Source organism: Microcaecilia unicolor, chromosome 3 (genome assembly GCF_901765095.1).
Source record: "Microcaecilia unicolor chromosome 3, aMicUni1.1, whole genome shotgun sequence".
Taxonomy (NCBI): Eukaryota; Metazoa; Chordata; class Amphibia; order Gymnophiona; family Siphonopidae; genus Microcaecilia; species Microcaecilia unicolor.
In genome coordinates, this window is record NC_044033.1 from 409,084,021 (window position 1) to 409,108,802 (window position 24,782).

Consider the following 24,782-nt stretch of genomic DNA (forward strand, 5'->3'; position numbering starts at 1 on the left):
TGGCTATCCTATGTCAAAACCATCTAAATTTCTAATCTAAACAAAAATTTGCCTTCAGAAATTGTGAAAAAAATTGTATTAGTGCTTTGTAAAAAAAAAAAAAGAAGAAGCAAAGATACTTACCAGTAGCAGGTATTCTCCGAGGACAGTAGGCTTCATATTTTCACAAGCAGGTGACTCTGATCCGCATTTTGCCAAAGTTAAAAACAGAGCTTTGTGGAGCATGAGCTGCACTTCATCTCGCATGCGCGAGGGCCTTCCCGCCTGCCGCGCAAACGTGTTCTCCTCAGTTTAGTACTAAAGAAAAAAGTAAAGTAAAAATAACAAAGGAGACAACTCCAAGGGAAGGTGGGAGGGATTATGAGAATATGAAACCCGCAGTCCTCGGAGAATATCTGCTACAGGTATTTTCGCTTTCTCCGGGGACAAGCAGGCTTCAATCTTCTCACAAGTGGGGAATCCCTAGCATCCAGGCTCACCCAAATAAAAAAAAACATAGGTCAATTGGGCCTTGCAATGGCGAGGACATAACACAGACTAACCTGAAACTATATTCAATCTTAATGAGCGTGCAGAATGGAAAGAGAATAAAACAGCCTAGGAGGGTGGAGTTGGATTCTAGACCCCAAACAAATTCTGCAACACTGACTGCCCAAACCAACTGTCGCGTCGGGTATCCTGCTCTAGGCAGTAGTGTGATGTGAATGTGTGGACTGAAGAACACGTTGCAGCCTTGCAAATCTCTTCAATGGAAGCTGACCTCAAGTGGGCTAATGACGCAGCAATGGCTCTGACATTATGAGCCGTGGCTTGACCCTCCAAGGCAAGCCCAGCCTGGGCATAAGTGAAGGAAATGCAATCTGCCAGACAAATTGAAATGGTGCATTTCCCGATGGCGACCCCCATTCTGTTGGGATCAAAAGAAACAAAAAGCTGGGTGGACTGTCTGTGGGGCCTTGTCCTCTCCATGTAGTAGGCCAATGTTCTCTTACAATCCAAGGTGTGCAAGCTGCTTTCGTCAGGATAGGCATGAGGTCAGGGAAAGTGTTGGCAAGATAATCGACTGGTTCAGATGGAACTCCAACACCACCTTCGGTACGAACCTGGGGTGCATACGGAGGACTAATCTGTTGAGATGAAATTTAGTATAAGGCACGTACACTACTAAGGCCTTAAGCTCACTGACCCTATGAGCTGAAGTAACAGCCACCAAGAAAATGACCTTCCAGGTCCAGAAGGCAGGAATTCAGTGGCCCAAAAGAAGCTTTTACCAGCTGGGTAAGAATGATGTTGAGATCCCATGACACTGGTGGAGGTTTGCCAGGCATAAAACAGTAGAGAAACAAAGAACCACCACTCTCAAATGGTACATAAGTATTGCCACACTGGGACAGACCAAAGGTCCATCAAGCCCAGCATCCAGTTTCCAACAGTGGCCAATCCAGGTCACAAATACCTGGCAAGATCCCAAAGAAAGCTCAATACATTTTATGCTGCTTATCCCAGAAATAAGCAGTGAATTTTCCCCAAGTCAATTATGAGCCTGCCATGAGTGGGAAAGCGCGGGGTACAAATGTAACAACAACAACAACAACAACAACAATAATGGTCTATGGAATTTTCCTTTAGGAAGCCGTCCACACCCCTTTTAAACTCCGCTAAGCTAACCGCCTTTACCAAATTCTCTGGAAACGAATTCCGGAGTTTAATTACACATTGAGTGAAGAAACATTTTCTCCAATTCGTATTAAATATACTACTTTGTAGCTTCATCGCATGCCCCCTAGTCCCAGTATTTTTGGAAAAAGTAAACCAATGATTCATGTCTACCCATTCTACTCCACTCATTTTATATACCGCTTATCTTACCTCCCCTCAGCCACCTCTTCTCCAAGCTGAAGAGCCCTAGACGCTTTAGCCTTTCCTCATAGGGAATTCGTCCCATCCCCTTTATCATTTTCGTCGCCCTTCTTTGTACCTTTTCTAATTCCACTACATCTTTTTTGAGATGAGGCGACCAGAAATGAATACATTATTCGAGGAGCGGTCGCACCATGGACCGATACAAAGCCATTATAACATCCTCACTTTTGTTTTCCATTAGTTTCCTAACAATACCTAACATTCTATTTCCTTTCTTAGTAGCACACTGAGCAGAGGATTTCAACGTATCATCAACGACGCCGAGATCTCTTTCTTGGTCGGTGACTCCTAACATGGAATCTTGCATTACGTAGCTATACTTCGGGTTCCTCTTTCCCACATGCCTCACTTTGCACTTGCTCACATTAAACATCATCTGCCATTTAGATACCCAGTCTCCCAGTCTAGTAAGGTCCTCTTGTAATTTTTCACAATCATCTCATGATTTAACAACTTTGAATAACTTTGTGTCATCAGCAAATTTAATTACCTCACTAGTTACTCCCATCTCTAGGTCATTTATAAATATGTTAAAAAGCAGCGGTCCCAGCAAAGACCCCTGAGGAACCCCACTATCTACCCTTCTCCATTGAGAATACTGACCATTTAACCCTACTCTCTGCTTTCTATCCTTTAATCAGTTTTTAATCCACAATAGGACACTACCTCCTATTCCCATGATGTCCAACATCTTATTTATTACAATAACCTTCAGAAACAATAAAGGAGAGGTTTGACAGAGGGATCTGACAAAAGCAAACCTCTCATGAAACTAAAGGCTGTCCAGTGATGGGTTTACCTTCTACATGTTGATGATAAGCACTAATTGCACTAAAGTGAACCCTTATGGAGTTGGTCTTGAGACCAAACTCTGATGTGTAGAAGGTATTCAAGCAGGGTCTGTGTAGGGCAAGTAAAGGTATCTAGGGCCTTGCTTTCACACCAGACAGCAAACCTCCACCATTTATAAGAGTAACACCTCTTAGTGGAATCTTTCCTGGAAGCCAGCAAGACTCGGGGGACACCCTCCGAAAGACCCACTAGTTTCAGCAAAGTCTTTCCCACTAGAGGTATCGAGGATACCCATACAGAAGACCTGTCCCCCCAATCGAGGAGGAAGGCATCCAATGCTAGTCTGCCATGGGCCTGAAGCCTGGAACAGAACTGAGGGACCTTGTGGTTGATCCGAGTGGCACAAAGATCTACCGAGGGGGTCCCCCGCACTCGGAAGATCTTGTGGGCTATGCCCATATTTAAAGACCACGCGTGCGTTTGCATTATCCTGCTCAGTCTGTGGTCAGGGTATTGTTTGTGCACGCCAGATTAGTGGCTGAAAGGTACACGCCATGATGGCAAGCCCAACGCCACCTCTGGATGGCCTCCTGATTCAGAGGGCATCATCCGGTGGCCCCCCTGCTTGTTGGTGTAATACATTGCAACCTGATTGTCTTTTTGGATGAGAACAATTTGGAGATACAGCCAATCTCAGAATACCTTTAGAGCATGCCAGATCGCCTGAAGCTCCCGGAGGTTGATCTGAATATTTGTTTCCTAGGAGAACCAAACTCCTTGAGTGTGAAGCACATCTACATGAGCTCCCCAGCCCAGTATCCATCATCAGCACTTTTTGTGGCTGAGGAATTTGTAATGAAAGTCCCAGAGTCAGATTGGATCGAACTGTCCACCACTGAAGACAGCATACAAGCTCTGGGGACATGTGATTGACATCTTCTGGACTCCCGTGGCTTGATACCACTGAGAAGCAAGGGTCCATTGAGCTGATCTCATGTGAAGACGTTTCATGGGTGTAGCATACACTGTGGAAGCCATGTGGCCAAGCAATCTCAACATCTGCAGAGCTGTGACCTGCTGAGAGACATGAACCTTGGATGCCAGCAAGACACGATTGCCTGCTCTGATCTCCACGAAGTAGGCTTGAACCCTCTGTGTGTCCAGCAGGGCTCCTATGAACTCCAATCGCTGGACTGGGTGCACATGGGACTTGGGGTAGTTTAAAACAAACCCTAGTAGCTCTAGCACCCGAATAGTCATCTGCATGGACTCCCAAGCACCATCCTCTGAGGTGCTCTTCACCAGCCAATCATCAAGATACGGGAAACACTTGGACTCCCAGTCTGCGTAGCATTCTGCAACTACCGCTAGACATTTTATGAAGACCCTGGGAGCTGATGCAAGGCCAAAAGGCAACATACAGCACCAATAATAATGTGTTCCCAGCCGAAATCAAAGATACTTCTGGTGGGCTGGATACGAGTATATGCGTCCTTTAAGTGCAGAGAGCATAGCCAATCATTTTTCTGTATCATTGAGAGAAGGGTGCCCAGGAAAACCATCCTGAACTTTTCTTGGACTAGAAATTTGTTCAGTGCCCTTAGGTCTAGGATGAGACGCATTCCCCCCCCCCCCCCCCCCCCACACACACACAAGGAAGTACCTGGAATAGAATCCCTGCCCTTCTTCCCCTGGTGAAATGGGTTCACCCCCAAGAGTCTTCAGAAGGGCAGAGAGTTTTTCTGCAAGTACCTGCCTGTGCTGAGAGCTCAATCAATGAGCTCTCGTGGGCAATTTGGAGGTTTGAGATGCCAACTGAGGGCATATCCAAGATGGACTACTTGAAGAACCTACCGGTTGGAGGTTATAAAAGGTCACCTTCGGTGAAAACATTTTGCCTCCCCCCCAATCGGCAAGTCGTCCGGGATGGACACTTTTACTGTGGCTATGCTCTGCTGGAGCCAGTTAAAAGCTCATCCCTTGCTTTGGCTGGGGAGCAGTAGGGGCCTTAGAAGCATGCTGTTGTCGTGAACCAGCAAGCTGGGGCTGAGCTTGAGTAGGCTGATGAACCAAAGGAATGTACTTATACCTAGAATAGTAGTAGGGACTGCTCCTTGGCTTGCCAAAAATCTTCCTAGATGAGGCAGCAGATACAGAAGGTGCTCGGTGGGAGAGAGAAGAGTTTGTATCAGTATGCTTCTTGATTTAGTCAGCAACCTCCTCAACCTTCTCTCCAAAAAGGCCATCCCCCCCCCCCCCCCCCCCCCGGCAAGGGGTATTCGCCAATCTCTGCTGAACAGAGTGTTCCAAGTCAGAAACACAGCCATGAGAGTCTGCACATTGCTACATTTTGAGCAGAGATCCTGGATGCTACATCGACAGTGCCCCTGGCCAAGAACTTTCAACACACCTTCTGCTGCTTGACCAACTGGTGAAAAAGGCTTGGCCTGCTCCGGAGGGAGCGTATCCACCAAGTCCCAACAGCTGGAAGCTACTAACAAGGGTTGGCCTAATCATGAGTGTCAACTTTACAACAATGGACTTGACAGTGTACCAAGAGATATTCAAACATATCAGAAATTTCTTATAGCCTTGCCCCAATCTGTACCGTTGACCAACTACCCTGGAATTCTTTTGGCAGCTCCATGTTTTTAAACCACTGAATCAAATTAAGGTCAAATAGGTTGACTTTATTCAAAAAAGTATTTGAGTCAGTTCATCTACTGGACCCAGATGGGCTCTATTTAATTTATTAAGGGCACTGTTAAGGCAATCTTTGGAAATGGAGTTACTTTGCATTTGCTGCAACAAAGTGTGTAGACTTGTGCAATGAATAAAAACTCTGGCTCCTTAAGTACTTTTGGTACTTCTAAAATTGTTCTCTCTCATTGAAAGAAGAGAGTAAGTTGTGTAACTCTGTGAAAAACGCCTACTTAATGCATTGTGAATTGTATTTTTAAGACAGTATGATGTGAAAAATATACAAAGATGTGAAGACTTCTAATACACTCTGGGAGCAAGTCTATAAATGGGCCCCTTTTAGGCACCCTGATGTTGCCTGAAGGCCTTTTCTACAAGAAAATCTGGGCATCCATTTATGTGCTACAGTTACACCAGCTATAGAGCCAACATAACTATGAGTGCCTACATGCAGCAGGTATAGAATAAGTTAATGGGGGGAAGTTGCACTTGTAAGTAGGAGAATATTTGTGTCCCGTCTATACATATACTCCCTTCACATTTATACTCTATACCATATACGCATGCCCTTATAGTGTATAGACATCTTGCTAGCACCTATATGCTTAAATATACACTTAACCAGAAACATACTAGTATTCTGTACATATATGCACGCAAGGGGGCACAAAGACTGGTGCACAGTTCTAGAGTTGCCCTTTATATACTCTTTCCACTTTAAAAGGTAAAGGAAGAGACAAAAGTTACAATACCTGGGGTGTATCCTCCATCAGACCTCTGATCTTCTCCACCACATCAATGCGTCGGTGCTGGCGTAGAGCACTAATAAGTTTAGCAAGACTGGCTTCAGGGCCGACGGTCCACTGCTGGAGAGCTGCATAGGCCCGTTCATGGTCTGCCGAGTACCCATTGGAGAATTCTGCAACCTCATGCTCATTTGCATTACACAACTGGAGATAGATATCCTGCCACTGGCTTCCAACTTGGGCAGCAACGAGTTTCAAAATGTCAATGCCTATTGAAAACAAGATGAGTCACAGACTAAATATCAGAGAGATAATCTGCCACAAGTAGTCATTTGAGATACTTAGAAATAATTTCTTCAAAACTTTTCCCTCATTCAATAACTGATGAAGCTGCGCTTGCACATCTGCAAATACATTTTCACAAGCATACGTCATATCGTGATTCTACATATTGGCACAGAAATCTTAACCGCTATAGAAAACTATGGGCTGCCTAAGCTAGAGAATGCTGAAACAAGTTTTTGACATTCTGTGGTAATTTTACAATGCATTTGTATGAAAAATGTACATTTAATATACAAATGTTTAAAAAAAAAAGTTGTACATTTTCTAATGTGTGAATAATTTGGGTTTTTTTTCTAAGAATGCTTGGGTGGGGGAAAGAAGAACTGGTTTAAGGAAGGTGATATTCAGCCTCCATAAGGGGTTCAGCACGGCCCAGAAGATGATTAAGTGTCTGGTATGAGAGTGAAGGGGATCACCATTCTTGCCTACTCAGCAGATATATGATGGGAACAAGATGTGTAGTACAGTCAGTTGGGATAATTTGAAGGTTAGCTAAAATCAAGACAAGTTCTTTGTATAGTTAAGCAAGAGATAAGGAACTGATCTAAGTTACAGCATTTGTAATAAGCTAGTCCAGGTGCAGAATGGATGTATAGCCAGTCTACTACTACTACTATTTAGCATTTCTATAGCGCTACAAGGCATACGCAGCGCAGCACAAACATAGAAGAAAAACAGTCCCTGCTCAAAGAGCTTACAATCTAATAGACAAAAAATAAATAAAGTAAGCAAATCAAATCAATTAATGTGAACAGGAAAGAAGAGAGGAGGGTAGGTGGAGGCGAGTGGTTACGAGTCAAAAGCAATGTTAAAGAGGTGGGCTTTCAGTCTAGATTTAAAGGTGGCCAAGGATGGGGCAAGACGTAGGGGCTCAGGAAGTTTATTCCAGGCGTAGGGTGCAGCGAGACAGAAGGCGCGAAGTCTGGAGTTGGCAGTAGTGGAGAAGGGAACAGATAAGAAGGATTTATCCATGGAGCGGAGTGCACGGGAAGGGGTGTAGTGAAGGACGAGTGTGGAGAGATACTGGGGAGCAGCAGAGTGAATACATTTATAGGTTAGTAGAAGAAGTTTGAACAGGATGCGAAAATGGATAGGGAGCCAGTGAAGGGTCTTGAGGAGAGAGGTAGTATGAGTAAAGCGACCCTGGCGGAAGATGAGACGGGCAGCAGAGTTTTGAACCGACTGGAGAGGGGAGAGGTGACTAAGTGGGAGGCCAGCAAGAAGCGGATTGCAGTAGTCTAAACGAGAGGTGACAAGGGTGTGGATGAGGGTTTTGGTAGAGTGCTCGGAAAGAAAGGGGCGGATTTTACGGATGTTGTAAAGAAAGAAACGACAGGTCTTGGCGGTCTGCTGGATATGAGCAGAGAAGGAGAGAGAAGAGTCAAAGATGACCCCAAGGTTTCGAGCTGAGGAGACAGGGAGAATGAGAGAGCCATCAACAGAAATAGAAAACGGGGGGAGCGGGGAGGTGGGTTTGGGGGGGAAAGTCACCCTACATATTAAAGGCTTGGAAGAAGAGCTAAGCTTTCACCTGCTTCCTGAAGTATATGTAGTCTCGAGTTACACGTAGCCCCTCTGGGAGTAAATTCCAGAGCGTGGGAGCTACTCCTGATAAGGCTTGCTGGCGGGTATTAAATCGTACAATTTCTTTTGTTAAGGGTACAGATAGTGATGATCCTTGAGTGGACCTTAGAGGTCTGAAAGGCATGTAAAGGTTTAAAATATTCTTTAAGTACTCTGGCCCATTCTATCTGAGGGCTTTGAAAATCAAATAGTTTTAAATTTAGCCCTGTAAGGTACTGGTAGCCAGTGTAGCTTTTGCAAGAAGGACGTGATGTGGTCACGACACTCACAGACTTCTATCAGTTGTGCTGCAACATTCTGAATTAGTTGGAGCGGATACAAACTCTTTTTGATTTGGCCAGTGTATAGGGCATTACATTAGTCTAGTCATGATGTCATCACAGCATGGGCCACTGTGGTCAGACTCATTTTTTCAATATATGGAGAGAAATTTCATAGCTGCCATAGGTGACAGACAGTTTTTGAAGGTTCTTTGAATTTGTGGGGTCAGAGTGATGAGTCTAGCAGTATCCCAAGATTTCTGACCTGTGATTTTAGAGGGAGTTTACTTCCCAAAAGATATTTTAAAGTTGGGTATGTGTCCACTTGTATTTTGTACCCAAGGAATCTTTGTTTTATTTGGGTTCAGGCAAAGTTTGTTGTTTGCCCATTTCTGAGTTGCAGTTAGGCAGGCAGTCAGTTTACTCAGAGCTGTGGGTAGATTTGATTCAGTGGGTATGAGTAGTTACACATCATCAGCATAGAAGTAGAATTTTGTTCATTGACCGAAGCAGCTCAGCCAGAGGCTTGATGTAGATATTAAATAAAATGTGAGAGAATATGGATCCCTGTGGCACCCCACAGTCCAGCGCCCAAGGTAATGATGTGCTGTTGCTGAACAGAACTGATTGTTGTCCGACAGAAAGAATTTGAACCAATACTGTGCCATTGATACCTATTTCTGTCAGTCTTGTAAGCATATTATGATCCACTGTGTCAAAAGCTGCCAAGAAATCGAGCAATACTAGTATCGAGGCAGATCTCCTGTCATAGTTTCTGTGCAGATCATCAAGAAGGGACACAAAGACTGTCTTTGTTCCGTATCCAGGTCTGACTGGTTAATTGAAAGTTAATTACTTTCAATTAACCAGTCATTGCGTTGACTGCAGACTGTCCTTTCTATAAGTTTTGCCAGGAAAGGATGTTAGGGACTGATTGGTAGTTTCAGCTTGTCCTGGTCCAGTGAGCTCTTTCAGTAGGGGGCGCACTACAGCTCTTTAGTGTTGTTGGCAGCTGACCTTCCATAAGAGGCGTTAATTTTAGTGCCCCTTCAATGAGGCCTGTGGTTGCTCGTTGTACAGTCTTTGCTAGGCAGAGATCAAGAGGGCAGGTTGTAGGCCGTAGACCTTTCAGGATATTTTCAAGAGCTTCCTCTGTGACCTGGTTGAATGAGTCCCAGATGGCTGTGCATAGTGGGGAAGAGGGTGTGTTCTCTTCATTAGCTGGTAGGAGCTCTGATGGGACTATCTGTAGGTCCTGATGGAGACCTTTAATTTTGTTGGCAAAGTACGTGGCAAAAGCATTGCTGGTTAGTTGTGACTGGGAAGACTAGTTCTGTTATGGGGTTCGTAGTAGGGTGTTTATTATTTTAACTAGCTCCTTGTTTCTTGTGTTGAGAAAAATATTGTTTTTTTGGTGTTACAGCCTGGCGGTACATTGTCATGTGTTTCTTACAGTTGAGCCCTTCTTCATCTAGATGAGATTTTCTCCATTTTCTTTCAAGTTGATGTCCTTGACACTTAAGGACCCGTAGTTCTGGGGAAAACCACGGGAACATTTGTTTGTGGAGCATAGGGACCTTCAGAGTAGCCTAATGGTTAATGCAGTGGACTTTGATCCTGGGGAACTGAGTTCTATTCCCACTGCAGCTCCTTGTGACCATTGCCCCTGGTACAAAATAAGTACCTGAATATATGTAAACTGCTTTGAATGTAGTTGCAAAAACCTCAGAAAGGCAGTATATCAAGTCCCATTTCCCCTTTCATTAGAGGGGCTGTTTTTTCTAATGCCATTGCTAAGAATGCATTCCAGATATCAACCTGTTCTGACACGGTCATCGTCTTTTCATCCACATGGGGATAGGAGAAGGCCTCTAGGAAGTTTTCAGCAGTCAGATTTCTCATGTCTCAGATTGCCTTCCAAACTTTGATTGGACCCATCTATTTTATGTAGTCCTTAATAGAAAATTTGATTAGGAAATGATCAGTCCATGATACAGGTGTCATCTCTATGCCACCAGCCTTGTGTTCCAAAATGTTAACCCCTTTACAGAACACCAAGTCTAGCATATGGCCCTTCTCATGGGTTGGAGAATTGATCACCTGAATGAATCCTACAACTACCATCATATCGAGGAAGGTAGCAGTACTGGTGTCTGGAGTTTTGATGTGCAGGTTAAAGTCTCTCACAATCAGTAACCTCGGGTACCTCAGTCACCAGATAAAGCAATTCTTACACATATGTGGTGTTGCGAGGTGCTCTGTAGACCACGAGCAGCCACACTGGTTCCTTGTCTCCCAGCTGGATTAGCAGGCATTCTGACTCAGACAGGTAGGGGAAGGAGATTCTGCATAGTTTGAATGTTTCTCGGATCAGGACTGCTACCCCTCCACCTCGCTTCCCTTGTCTTGGTTGTGCAGGATAGTGAATCCTATGGGGAATAGTTCAGCCAATGGTACTCCTCCGCTTTCATCCAGCCAGATCTCAGTTATTCCCAAGATGTCTAAGTGGTATTCATTGATGACATCATAGACCATATGAATTTTTTTATTGGCTGATCTGGCATTTACTAGGCCCAAGTTTCCCAAGTACTGGTCTGTCTGTGGTTGTAGTTGTAGGGGTCACTTGATGGTGGTAGGCAGGTATTAGTGTGGGTATAGCTAGATAAGAGATTTGCCTCTTGAGTTTGTCTCTTCTAGGGAGATGGGGGAGTCTATTGTTTCTTCTTCCCCAGATTACTGGGATGTTTGAATATTTTTGGTTTACTAGATCAAAGCACATTCTTGCTTAAAGAAAGATTAGAGAGCTCTCCAGCTATTCAAAATAACAAAAAGCGATTGGCTCAGAGACTTCCAGGTCTCTCAGCTGAGTGAAGCACTGCCAAAAAAGACGTTTTTATTATTAAGGGGGCCAAAATGGACGGTTTTTTAGATGGGTGCCCATTTTGGCCACCTTCCCCCCTTGCAATAATAAAAACGTCTTTTTTGGCAGTGCTTCACTCAGCTGAGAGACCTGGAAGTCTCTAAGCCAATTACAGTGCGTTTAGCTCAGCTAAACATGTTGTGATTGGCTCAGGGACTTCCAGGTCTCTCAGCTGAGTGAAGCACTGCTAAAAAAGACGTTTTTATTATTGCAGGGGGGGAATGACGGCCAAAATAGACGTTTTTATTATTGCACTCACGAGCACTTGACTTTTTTTCCCCGATTTTTTTTTTTACTTTTGTAGCAGTTTTTCAATCCCGCGCAGCCTCAATGAGAGGTACAGACCATTCATTAGATTTTCCAGCGTTAAGGCAATCGGAAAAAGTTAGTGCATCTCATTAAAATACGGTTTCCACACAATTTGCTCATCCGCATTCCGTTTTCATTAGCTGCTACCGTCGTCGGAAAAAAGTCTTTACTGCATGCCTGGGTTTACTACTTGCTCGTTAAGTTTAGTGCATCTGGCCCTGAGTACCTTTGAAATATCAGCTTCCTAGGAAGAAGAGCACTGTTTGCAAGGGAACAATATCAGAAGCAGTACAACATTGCTGCTGATAATGTAAGTTGGTGTTATCTGTTTCTCTTAAATTCTTGATTGTCAGCTTTTTATAGATGGTTGTTCACCGTGTTTCTGCCACTTTTGGGGTTTTGTGAGAACTATATGGTTTTCTCCTAGACCTGCTCCTCTATATTCTCATAGAAATTATTTTTTTAACTTCTGGTTCACCATTATAAAACAGGCACGTCCTTGGGCAATGCACAGAAATGCCCTATTAATAAAGTAACCCACTGAATCCTGCTGTGCATAAAAAGGCAACAGTAAAACATGCACCATGGAACATTAGATTTCAGTGAAATGGTTTAGGGGGTCGTTTACTAAGGTGCACTAGCATTTTTAGCTCACACTACAAATCAGCTGGTGCTAAATGCCAAGATACCCTTTATATTCCTATGGGTGTCTCAGCGTTTAGCACCAGCTGATTTCTAGCAGAAGCTAAAAACACTAGTGCACTTAGTAACATATAGTAAATGACGGCAGATAAAGACCTGAACGGTCTCCAGTCTGCCCAACAAGATAAACTCATTTTACAAGGTCTGTGATATTTTATATGTATACCCGAGTACAGACCTGCACAGGATCAGGGTTCACGGGATTCCCGCGGGGACGGAAGCAGTTCTATGGGGATCCTGTGGGGACGGAAGCAGTTCCTGTGGGGTTTTCATGGAAGTGTATGCTGCACCTGCGCCAGCCTCTTACCTACCGAGTACCAAGTTCTTTGACTGCAATCTCGTCCTCCTTGCTTTAAAAGCACAGATGTGGAAAGTCTCCATTAAGGAGGTGGTAGAGATAGAAATGGTGATGAAATTCAAAAAGGCATGGGATGAACACAAAGCATCTCTAATTAGAAAATGGACGTTATAAAAAACCTAAACTTAAATGGCTGCATGTGTGTGGATGTGTCACGTGACACTTAGATGGTGACTCTGGCTGTGATGAACTAGGGCCGATAGCGGGAGACCTTTACAGTCTGTCTCATATATGGCAATCTGGTTTAGGATGGGCTGCAAAGGGTTTAGACAGCAATTTTAGTGGCTGGAACATGAGGACAGAGCTGGACAGACTTTTACGGTCTGTGTCTCACAAATGAGACAGTTGGAACATAGGGCCACGCGGACTTCTATGGTCTATGTCCCAGAAATGCCACAGAAAGACCATAATCAAGTATATAATATCACATTCATTGTTGATTTAATCATGAATTTATAATGATTGTGACCAGGGGCGTAGCTATGTGGGGCCACGGGGGCATGGGCCCATGTAGATTTGGCCCTGACCCCCCTCCTGCCGTCGGGTACCTTTGCTGACGGGGGAGGGATGGCGGCGGGGCCAGGGCCAAATCTACAGGGGCCCATGCCCCCACATAGCTACGCCCCTGGTCACAATCATTATAAATTCATGATTAAATCAACAAGTTTATGGAAAAGGTGGGGAGTTGGGGGGGGGCAGAGAGTGACTGTGTACTGGGGAAAGAGTCAATGAAGGTCACCACTGGCCCCAGGCTTTGGCAATGAAGAACACTACTATAAGCAGACATTTGGTAATATTCCCATATGAAAATACAATAAAGACTCTTAGCATAATAAAGTTAGAAATTGGCCTAGTGTTTGTAAATGCTATATTGTACTTTTTCTTTCTGTGCCCTACCATTCCCAAAAGTCTCCAAGACTGCAACTTAGGAGCCCTATTAAAAGTACAATGAACAGTTACTTTTCTTATTTTTGCATGCTGTTAGCCCACAGGCTCAATAAATTACCATGCTGGTTTGAGCTATTCTGTGAAGAATAGCAAAAACTGTGCTCTCCTGCTGTGCAAAGTTGGTAAACACTGATCTTAAATGACTTTTTGCTGCATACCATGAAATGGGTATGGGCTGCATTTTGCCGTTAATGCACAAACTTATCACACACTGTTGCCACTGCAGATACCTTGAATTAAGTGGCCTCTGTCTGTAGTTCATGGGTTTTGTTTTATTTTTTTGTCTTTATCACCCCTCTTTCCCCTTTCCTTCAAGGTATACATGTTGAGGTCGGCAAGTCTCTCTTCGTACAAAAGACCCCTTTACTAAGTTGGCAGCTCTGTTTGCCTGACCACTTAATACTTTTTCATTTATGATGGCATGGGTGGATCTAACAGCCTGCAATTCTAAATCGCTTTAGAACCCTAACAGTGTTCAGCAGTATATTAAGTCAATAAATCAAAATCAAACTCATGTTAAGCCGTAGTTTTCTCCTTTGAACCATTTTTATAGCCCTATTGGACATATACAGCGCCATACAGATACATATAAGAGTCTCTTGTCTGCAAATCTTACAACCTAGCCAAGACAAAACCATGGGAAAAAAAATTGGCGCATTTCATTGGTTAAGAACCAGCCAGGCTGTGATCAGGAGAATCAGGGGTTAAGATCTGGAAATGGCCTCCAAAAAAGGCAGGATTTTAGATCCAAGTTACTTAAGACCAGAAAAGGAATGCAACACACTTGCTCATTAATGGTTTCACAACAAGAGCAAGATTTTTGGCACATGCATTGCCCTCTTTCCTATCCCTGTTAACAGAAAGCAAAATGCTCAGCTTTTTAGATTCTTTGCGTTCACCTATTTTAGTTGAAAAACCACCAATATGTACCCCCCCTCTGGTGATAAGCCAATAACCATTTGGAAATTAAAGAAAGGGCCAAAGGTCTCTTAAACTGTGGCAAAGTTTATAATCACTGTGCAGTAAGTACTCTAAATTACCGAATGGTAACTACAACAGAACTGCTGGGTCATTTCCTGCATCTTCCTATACAGTTATTGCACAGACAAAAAACAAAAACAAAAAAAAACCCCATCACTGAACTACAGACAGAGGCCACTGCATTCAAGGTATTTGCAGTGGCAACATTGTGTGATAAGTTTGTGCATTAACTGCAAAGTGCAGCCCATACCCATTTCATGGTATGCAGCAAAAAGTCATTTAAGATCAGTGTTTACCAACTTTGCACAGCAGGAGAGCACAGTTTTTGCTATTCTTCACAGAATAGCTCAAACCAGCATGGTAATTTATTGAGCCTGTGGGCTAACAGCATGCAAAAATAAGAAAAGTAACTGCTCATTGTACTTTTAATAGGGCTCCTAAGTTGCAGTCTTGGAGACTTTTGGGAATGGTAGGGCACAGAAAGAAAAAGTACAATGTAGCATTTACAAGCACTAGGCCAATTTCTAACTTCATTATGCTTAGAGTCTTTATTGTATTTTCATATGGGAATATTACCAAATGTCTGCTTATAGTAGTGTTCTTCATTGCCAAAGCCTGGGGCCAGTGGTGACCTTCAATGACTCTTTCCCCAGTACACAGTCACTCTCTGCCCCCCCCCCAACTCCCCACTTTTTCCACAAACTTGCTTCTAGCATACTTCCATAAAAGTTGCTCTGTTTACTATTTGTACCACACAGCTCTCAGCAAGTTTTGAGCTATGTGTTGCCCAAAATCCCACTATATTCTCACAAGACAGAACACCACGCAGTTCAAAATCACTATGAGCTACAGTGAAGTTTTACTGACAAACTGGCCCCACTATATATTTATATAAATCCAGATTCCTAGATCTAACTACAAATAAGTCAGATCTGCCTTTGGCTTTCCATGGCTGCTAAAATGAGCACCATATGCTGGTTTTCCTCTGCAATCTTTCACAAGGCGAAGTACAGTAGACCTGAATTGCATGTTTCAATCTGGAAGCAATAAATCAAATGCAATGCACTTCAGAACTGATGTTGCATGAAGACAAGCATATGTTCTATTTAGCAACTGCTAAGTGGTGTGAACTGTGCTCTCTAAACCAAAGCTTTAACATAATTTATGTTTACAGTAACACACACATACAATTTGAAGGCAAATACTGCATCAATATAAAGTTAATTCTGACCATTAAACAGCAACTAATGGTTGAGATTTTTGATTTATGTAGTTCCTTTACCTCTCCTGTTGAGGGCATTCATAGTCTAGTAATACAACAGGTCAGTTTTTATACTACATTAACACAGAAATGTTTACAAGCGGTAATGATGGTGTACAAGGAGACTATATGATTTATTTCATACTACATGGCAGGACAATAATCAATAACTTTTTAAATCTGTACTTTATAGACTGGATTTGTATCTGGTAGAATCTAGAATGTTCCATAAAAGTACAATAGGCCTGATTTTCAAAGCAAAATGCACTACTGGCTTATCTGCATATTTCAAATAGGAATTGAATAATAACGGCCAGATTTGGGGAGGGGCAGAGGCTGAACCATCAGCTGTTTAGCAGTGATATTCATACAGTCATTGATGCAGACACCACCTTTTCATACATTCAGTGGTGCTCCTTAAAAAAGTTTATTTATTGGGATTTATTAATCACCTTTATGAACAGATTAACCAAAGCCAGTATACAGCAGGTCCAGTTTAACATTTAAAAAAAATTATAATTTTTTAACAGAATAGTAAAATAGCCAAATATAAACGTAGTACAATAAATAAAGTAAACTTGGAAATATATCAGTACAGTACACAAAATCCCACAATAGAAAGCATGGAAGAATATTCAAATAGCAGACATAATACGATGTCAGCATAACACCAATGAAACACCTAATAGGAGTGGAGGAGTGGCCTAGTGGTTAGGGTGGTGGACTTTGGTCCTGGGGAACTGAGGAACTGAGTTCGATTCCCACCTCAGGCACAGGCAGCTCCTTGTGACTCTGGGCAAGTCACTTAACCCTCCATTGCCCCATGTAAGCCGCATTGAGCCTGCCATGAGTGGGAAAGCGCGGGGTACAAATGTAACAAAAAAAAAAAAAAGCAATAGAACATTCAAAGAACAGATATGATAATGCTTCTCTATTTATCTGAGTGGACAAGTGCATATATATAGATGGGGACAACATGGACAGTACAGGAGTCAACTGAGATAAAACAGGTGGGTGGTTAAACTCAATTCTTGTACAGTTAAACAAGATATAAGGAACTGGTGTAAGTTACAGGGTGTGCAGCAAGCTAATCCAGGTGCGGACTGGGCATATAGTCAGTCATCATGTGTATTAGAGGCTTGTGAGAAGAGCCAGGCTGTCACGTGCTTCCTGAAGTAGAGGTAGTCTCAAGTTAAATGTAATCCCTCCTGCGAAGGTTTGCTAGCAGGTATCGCATAGTACAATTTCTTTTGGTAAGGGTACAGAGAGTGATGCTCCTTGAGAGAACCTTAGAGGTCTAAGGTGTGTAAAGGGCTAACTTATTCTTTAAGTACTCTGGCCTATTTTGTCTGAGAGCCTTGAAAATCAAAACAGTTAAAATTTAGCCCTGTAAGATACTGGTAGCCAGTATAGCTTTTGCAGGAAGGGTGTGATGTGGTCACACCGCTTGCAGCCTTCTATCAGTCAGGCTGCAGCATTCTGAATTAGTTGGAGATACTCCTTTTGGTTTGGCCAGTGTACAAGGCATTACACTAGTCTAGTCATGACATTATCATAGCATGGACCACTGTGGTCGGACTTGTCTTTTCAATATACAGAGATAGAGAGATGTCTTAATAGCTGCAGGTAATAGACACAATGTTTAAAGGTTGTCTGAATATGTGGGATCAGAGTCAGTGATGAATCCAGCAGTATCCCAAGATTCCTGACTTATGATTTTAGGGGGTGTTTATATATCCCAAAAGGCAATTTGAAGTCGGGTATTTGTCCACTTGTATTTGGTATCCAAAGAATTTCTTTTGCTTGGGTTCAGGCAGTGTGTTGTTTTTTCACCCATTCCTGAGTTGCCGTTAGACAGGCAGTTAGTTTATTCAAAGCTGTGCGTGTTTCTGGTTCATCATCAGCATAGATACAGAATTTTGTGACAATTGACCGAAGCAGCTCATCCAAAAGCTCAAGTTATTAAATAAAATGCGAGACAGTATGGATCCCTGTGGCACCCCATAGTTCAGTGCCCAAGGTAATGATGTGCTGTCTGTCTGACAAACAGAATTTGAACCACGTACATACCGTGCCACGGATACCTGCTTCTTCCAGCCTCGTAAGCATATACAATATGATCCACAGTGCCGAAGGCTGCTGAGAAATCCAGCAACACTAGTTATCAAGGAATATTCCCTGTTGTGGTTTCTGTGCAGATCATCAAGAGACGAAACCCAAGAACAGTCTCCGTTCCATACCCAGGTCTGAAGACAGACTGACATGGATCTAGTCAATTACTTTCATTTAGCCAAACACTGAGTTGAACGTAGACTAACTGTTCTATAAGTTTTGCCATGAAAGGGATGTTAGAGATTGGTCAGTAGCTTTCAAGTTTGTACTAAATCAAGGGAGCACACCACAGATCTTTTTAGTATTGTTGGCAGCTGCCCTTCCACAAGAGGAGTTAATTTTTGTGGCCCCTTCAATAAGGCCTCTGTTTGCTCACTGTGATATCTTGGCCAGACAGGAGTCCAGAGGGCAGGTTGTTGGACATATTTTCAAAATGTTTTCAAAAGTTTCCTCTGTGACCTTGTTGAATGAGTCCCAGATGGCTGTGCATAGTGGGGAAGAAGGTGTGTTCTCTTCATTAGCTGGTAGGAGCTCTGATGGGACTGTCTGTAGGTCCTGATGGAGACCTTTAATTTTGTTGGCAAAGTATGTGGCAAAACTCATTGCTGGTTATTTGTGACTGGGAAGGCTGTTTCTGTTGAGGGGTTTGCAGTAGGCTGTTTACTATTTTAAATAGTTGCTTGGTTGAATGAACTAGCTGCAAAATGTGTTGGGGGAAACATTGTTTTTTTTGGCTGTCGAGGCCTGGTGGTACATTGCCATGTGTTTCTTACAGTTGAGCCCATCTTCATCTAGGTGAGATTTGCACCATTTTCTTTCAAGTTGGTGTCCTTGATGCTTAAGGACCCGTAGTTCTGGGGGGAACCAGAGAGAACATTTGAGTGCAGAGCATAGAACTTTCTTTAGAGGGGCCGTTTTTTCCAAAGCCATTGCTAAATGTGCATTCCAGATATTATCCTGTTCTGACACTGCTCACCAGCACTATCTGCTTATAGAAATTGAGCACTGGGGTTAGAATATAACTTTAAAAGGATGGCTGCTTCCCCAGCTGAAAAATCAGACCAATATATAAACACAACTAAGAACCGAAGCTGAAAACTTGCTACCTCTGAAAACATAACCACACATTGATAGATAACACAAGACACCTGTAAAACCTCTATTAATTGTTGGGAATGTTCCCAGTAGTTTTCACATTCACTTAATACAGAAGAATATTGCACATTAACTGCATTGCAAACATGATGTAGTTAGCTACAACTATTGAGGCGCTGTTAATTGTGCAGCATTACCTGCTGCATTAAACAGGTGACTGTACAGTAACATGTACTGAACAAACTAATATACATCTTCACCCATTCTCCACATCATTCTGCAACACAGCTTATTACATAGGCCCCTAAAGGGGGAGGAATTCTTTTTTTTTTTTTTTAATAATTTTAGTATTGGGATTGTATTAAGATATTGATTACACAACGACTAACAGGTCTGGCTAATGTGTATTCTCTGCTGAGCGCCCCTAGTGACTAAGCAGATTACAAAGTGCAATCCCTCAATGATCCTAGTTTAGCTAACCTACTGAAGAGGGCTTTAGTCTGCTGGCCAAGTCACACCACCTGAAACATTTTACACTGAGCAAGTAGGAGGTAGTGATCCTCTCAGCTACCTAGGCCTTCTTCCCAACATGTCTTACCACCAAGCTTTCAACTGATGAGCAAGGCTATTGCCCTAACATCTGGTTACCTATGTCCCTGTTGATGGTACCTGACCACCATCAATTTACAAGCAGACACTATGTAATCAAGTTAAGTATAGCTGGGTTTAAACAGTTTATATAGATTTGGAAGACCCAGATTAAAACATAATTGCCCTCCAGGAACTAAAGTTCTGGCAGCTGTTAAAATTACAAAGTTTGGTTTTAGAACATGGGGGAAAAGGTCCACGTTGTGGGACTAAGTCCAGTAACTTGTAATCTCATTGACCCAGAATAGTAAAGATCCAAAGACAATGAAGCCTAATTTCAGTAAGGTGTACTACACGTGGTCAAGCTTGTAGCCAGGATATATCCTCAACCACGAAGACTGAAATGTTTTATTAACAGTCCTACCACAGCACCAGTATTCACAGTACTACTATAATGCCCTGTATATTGTCAAAGCAATAAGAATTTGCATCGACTTCAGTTAATTCAGAATACTGCAGCACAACATCACACGACACCCTTCTTGCATAAAACTGAATTGACTACTAGTACCCTACAGGACCAAATTTAAAATTCTGGCTTATTGTGTACAAGAGCCTCAAAACTCAAAGTACCTAAACAATAAGTTGACCCTCTAGGGAGCATCTGCATCCTTGTTAGAGGAAATAGCAAAGTGTGGCACCCACCAGTAAGCCTTCCGAAGAATAGCTCCCACACAAGAGCTCACTCCCAGAGGGACTACCTCTACTTCAGGAAGCAGATGAAAGCCTGGGATCTACTTGCTACGCATTTGGACAAGTTTGCCACGTGCTTTGTGACTAATACCAGTTCCACATACCATATTCAACTATACATATAATTTGCCTTTAATTTACCCACCCATTTAAATTCATCCCAATACTTTTCCCACCCACCTTGTGTCTGTATTTCAAAAGCACTCACCCCATCTTGGATGCCTTTAAGATAGTTTCATTGTCTTGTAGTGAAATTGTGATCATCTTTGTCTTGTAGTGAAATTGTGATCATCTTATCAATGTTACTTGAATGTTCTAATGCATGATGTTTCATTTGTATTCTGCTGATATTCATCATACATATGATTGTTCTATTGTGCTGCTTGAGTATGTTCACATTTGATATACTGCCTATGTAGATTGTCTATATTACACCCCTTTTCCTTCATTCTAGAAGTACAAAATCTAAGTGGTTTACAAACACAAAGTATGGTGCAACATTAAGAGGAAAGGTGGGCCAGGAGGAACCACCTTCTTGGCTTCACTGGAAACAGACAATCCAGAAGACAGCCCAAAGTTCCTGTTAGACTGTGCTGAAGACAAAAGTTTCAGTACAAAAATCGGACAACCACAAGTGGTCTTGTTTTATGCCAACCATCATCTTTGCCAAGCATGTCTTTCTCTAATGCTCTCTTTGCATGATATGTCCAAGGTATGAAAGTCAAAGTCCTATCATTTGAGCTTCCAATGAATGCTTAGATTTGATCTTCTCCAGTACCAATTAAATTGTTCTCCAAGCAGTCCTCTGTATACACAGTATTCTTCTCCACCATAATTCAAAGGCATCAATTTTCTTATCTATGCTTCTTGGTTGTTCAAATTTCAGATCCATATAACATTGTTGAAAATATCATGGCTTGGGCAAGCTAGGCAAAAATCTTGCTCTGCACTTGAAAATTTTGTCTAGGTGCTTCATAGCCATTCTGCCAACAAGATTTCAAGAAGTCATCATTTCATTGATTATTGCTCTGAGCAGGTTGAAGTGGTCTACCATCTCTATTACATTTCAGTCAAAGATGAAATTAATCTTACCAGCTGACCGGATCTTTGACTTTTACATGTTAACATTTGGGCCCATTTTAAGATTGTTCCATATCTTGATAAATCGGATGTTTCAGATCATTTTCACTTTCAGCCAGCAATGTGGTATTAGCATAGCAAAAGTTCTGAGTCTTCCAACAATTTCCACACCTTGCGTTTCTTCATACAGTCCTGCTTCTGTTCTGTGAGGGTGTACATGCATCAGTGAGGCTGAAAGCTATGCCACTGGTAGGTTAACTATTGGCAATGTCTCCTCAAGGTGGACAGATCTCACCTGAGATGCCAAAATAAAGGTGGGGTGCTAAAGGGGGGAGAACTTAGTTCTGAGGTGTAAGACTCGCAGCTAACCTCAAAGCACTTTGTGGCAGCCAGAGAAATTATATACCTGGGATATATTGCAGAGAATGGCTGTGAAATTCAGAAAGCAGCCTATAATGACTACCATGAAAATACAAGTCATCCAAGTCATACTTGGACTGGCAGGTTAATTTAGGTTCACTCTTTCCTTTTTCCATGATGCAGCTCTTTCACTGGTGTAGTCAAATGAGATTCCCCAACGAAGTAATATAGACCCAAGTGCAAACTGAGCACTTTTTTAAAAGAGCCCTCTACCAAAATCCCATGCTTTACACCATGGACTTTGTAAAGGACTTCTGGCTACAACGAGATGCCATAAAAAAATAATAAATAAATTTTTAAAAAAAAACACCCTCAAAGCATCAACAGCCATCCTAAATCTCATAAATAAACAACCACTACCCAAATGTATAATAGAGCAGAAAACCATTCCACTAAAAGAAAAACCTTGCAGATTATAATCCCTGTTTAATACTCAAGCAGCATTAAAAAGCTAGTCTACTGCTTACCAGGACAAAATAATACCAATGTGGACTGTCTTGCTAGAGACTGAGAAAAGAATGCCACCTGGAATAGTGGCATTCCAGGGAAGAGAGAGGAGAGTATATCAGAGCCACCATTACTGACACATTAGCCTATCAAAACATGATTATATTGAAGTCATGTATAATATACATTTCATTTATTTTCACACAGCAAAAAGAACTCTGAAACCGGTCTAGTTCTAGCATCTGACCTACTTCTCAGAAATCACAAAAAGCTGACTGCTTTATTTTTTAATAAGGGTAGCATTATTGCATAAGGTTCAGCTCCTTATATGGAGATGAACGCTAGACTCTGTTACTCAATAAAGTGAGTAATTGTATACTGACTTACCACAACTTTCTTGTGGGCAGACCAGGTCAAACAAGGTCCTTTTATACAAAAGGACAAAAAAAAGCCTAGACAGCCCAACTACAGAGACAAATTCAGCACAATAAAACTGGAGTCAAACACTAAAATTAACAAAAAAAAACAAAACCCCCGAGACATTGTTTTTTTGTTTTCCCCCTTTAGTGCTTTACCCTGGAGAAAGTGGCATTAGGAGCTATAGCCATGGCTCCACCCACTTATTCCAACAGTAAAGTGCACTTTGGCACTGATGTTCAGATGTGATTAGCGCCAGAATAGCGCCAGAATAGCGCTGGTGTTAAGCCATGTACAATGCTCAGAGGGCTCTAGCACCAGAAACAACCTGCCTGTCAAAAACATCAGTGCTAATGATATTTAAATGCATACAAAGGGATGTTTAAGAAGGTCATCAAGTATTCTCTCTCATTGTCAGAACAGCACAGGAATAAATGCTGCCCCCAATGCTGGAAACCTAGGTGCTTGAATGGACTCAAAATGTCTGGAGGTTAATAAGTGTTTTCAATAGCAAGGACTTTCCTGTACTTTAAAAACAAAAGAAAAAAACTCTGAAGTTCAGCCTCCCAAAAAGAAGTGTTTTTTTTTTTTAAATGCCGAGTCAAAGCACTCTGGGGGAGGAGTTCCTGCACCGGCTCCCTAGTTTGAATAGGCATGTGCACAACTCTTATGTGCATGACCCAGGCACATTCCTCCCCTTAATTTCCCCAATGCTCAATGCTAAGAGCGCACATAAAATTTGCATACTATTAGCGTTGAGCATTGGGATTTTTTTTTTTTTGGCGCTGTACTTTTAAGCAACTCAGCCTTAGTAATGCATGCACTTAAGGAGCATGCAACCAGAAGTCTCCTGTGACTAGTCCTATGTTGTCATCCTCAAAGGCTGGTGTAAAAGCATGGGAAGCTTAGAGCAGAACATCTGTACACAAAAACCACACTATTGCAGCTACTCTGTTAAAAGGAGTTTAAGGTACGAGATGCACAAAGGATTATGGGGACATCAGCACACTGTTCATTGCTTTTAAGCCTTGATGCAAAGAAATATATATACCACTAGAAGGCTTAACACCTAGTCGTCCAACGCTGGGGATTTAGGTGGCAATACTATGAAAGCTACGTACTATTCACAGAGAAAAATCAACATCAGGCTGCCCAAAAGGCAGGAACACCAAGTGGTATTCTATAACACAAGCACAGGTGAGTACTATGTGCAGCATGTCACATATATACACACACATCCTAAAAGGGGCATGTTTGGAGCAGAGTGGGTATGTATCAGGTGGGACCAGGAACCAAGTGTGCAGGACTTGTTCTATCAAACCAGGCATCAGCATGGTATAAGACTCAACCAAAATGTACACCTCCTATAAATAGCAGAGATGTCTCTGTGCATGTCAAGCCTCACTCTTCCTCTAACCACCACTCTGCCCTCACCTAACTCTATAGGCCCATTAACTCCCCCTCTGCTCCATATTGTCCCTTTCTAATAAAGTACCCTCTCCAACTCGGTTTTCTTTTGTACTATTCTTTCTACTACTCTATTATCTTAATCATATTTCTTTCAATTTGTCTGGGAACATTTTAAATATGTTTAAAATGTGCAATTTATTTTTTTCATTTCAATTTAATATACTGCTTATAGTTAAACACCTTTACGATGTAAACTCCATTTAAGGTTCACTTCTGGGAGTGCAATGACAAAACTACATGCCCAGACGACTTATGGCACAACTTGGTTCTATCATGGGAGATAGTAAATTTATTTTGCTGTCAAAAAAAAGGGGGAGACTCTTTGTAGCCCATTACAGACCTCAAAGGGGTCAGTTCTATGCTTTGAGTCTCCCACTTTTGCATGGAGCTAAAGTCTGATCACAGCAGCCAAGAGCAGTCTCTCTCCTTCTTAGATTTGTCCAAGGCTTACTTCAACATATTTACCAGGAATCATCAGTAGTACTTTAGTTTCTGTGTACTTGGCAGACTGTCCATTCAAGGCCCTTTCCTTCATTTTTGTCAGGCTCCAAAGACCTTCTCAAACGATCAT

At 42.3% G+C, this 24,782-nt stretch overlaps 1 protein-coding gene across 2 annotated transcripts in view; it reads right to left on the reverse strand.

Annotated features, from left to right (window-relative positions):
* TNFRSF21 (TNF receptor superfamily member 21) overlaps positions 1 to 24,782 on the reverse strand; it is a 199,361-nt gene that overhangs the window by 53,983 nt on the left and 120,596 nt on the right. For both annotated transcript variants that reach the window (XM_030198788.1, XM_030198787.1), the window contains exon 5: positions 6,168 to 6,430. In XM_030198788.1, coding sequence (XP_030054648.1) covers positions 6,168 to 6,430 — 263 coding nt within the window. The remainder of the gene's footprint in view (positions 1 to 6,167; positions 6,431 to 24,782) is intronic.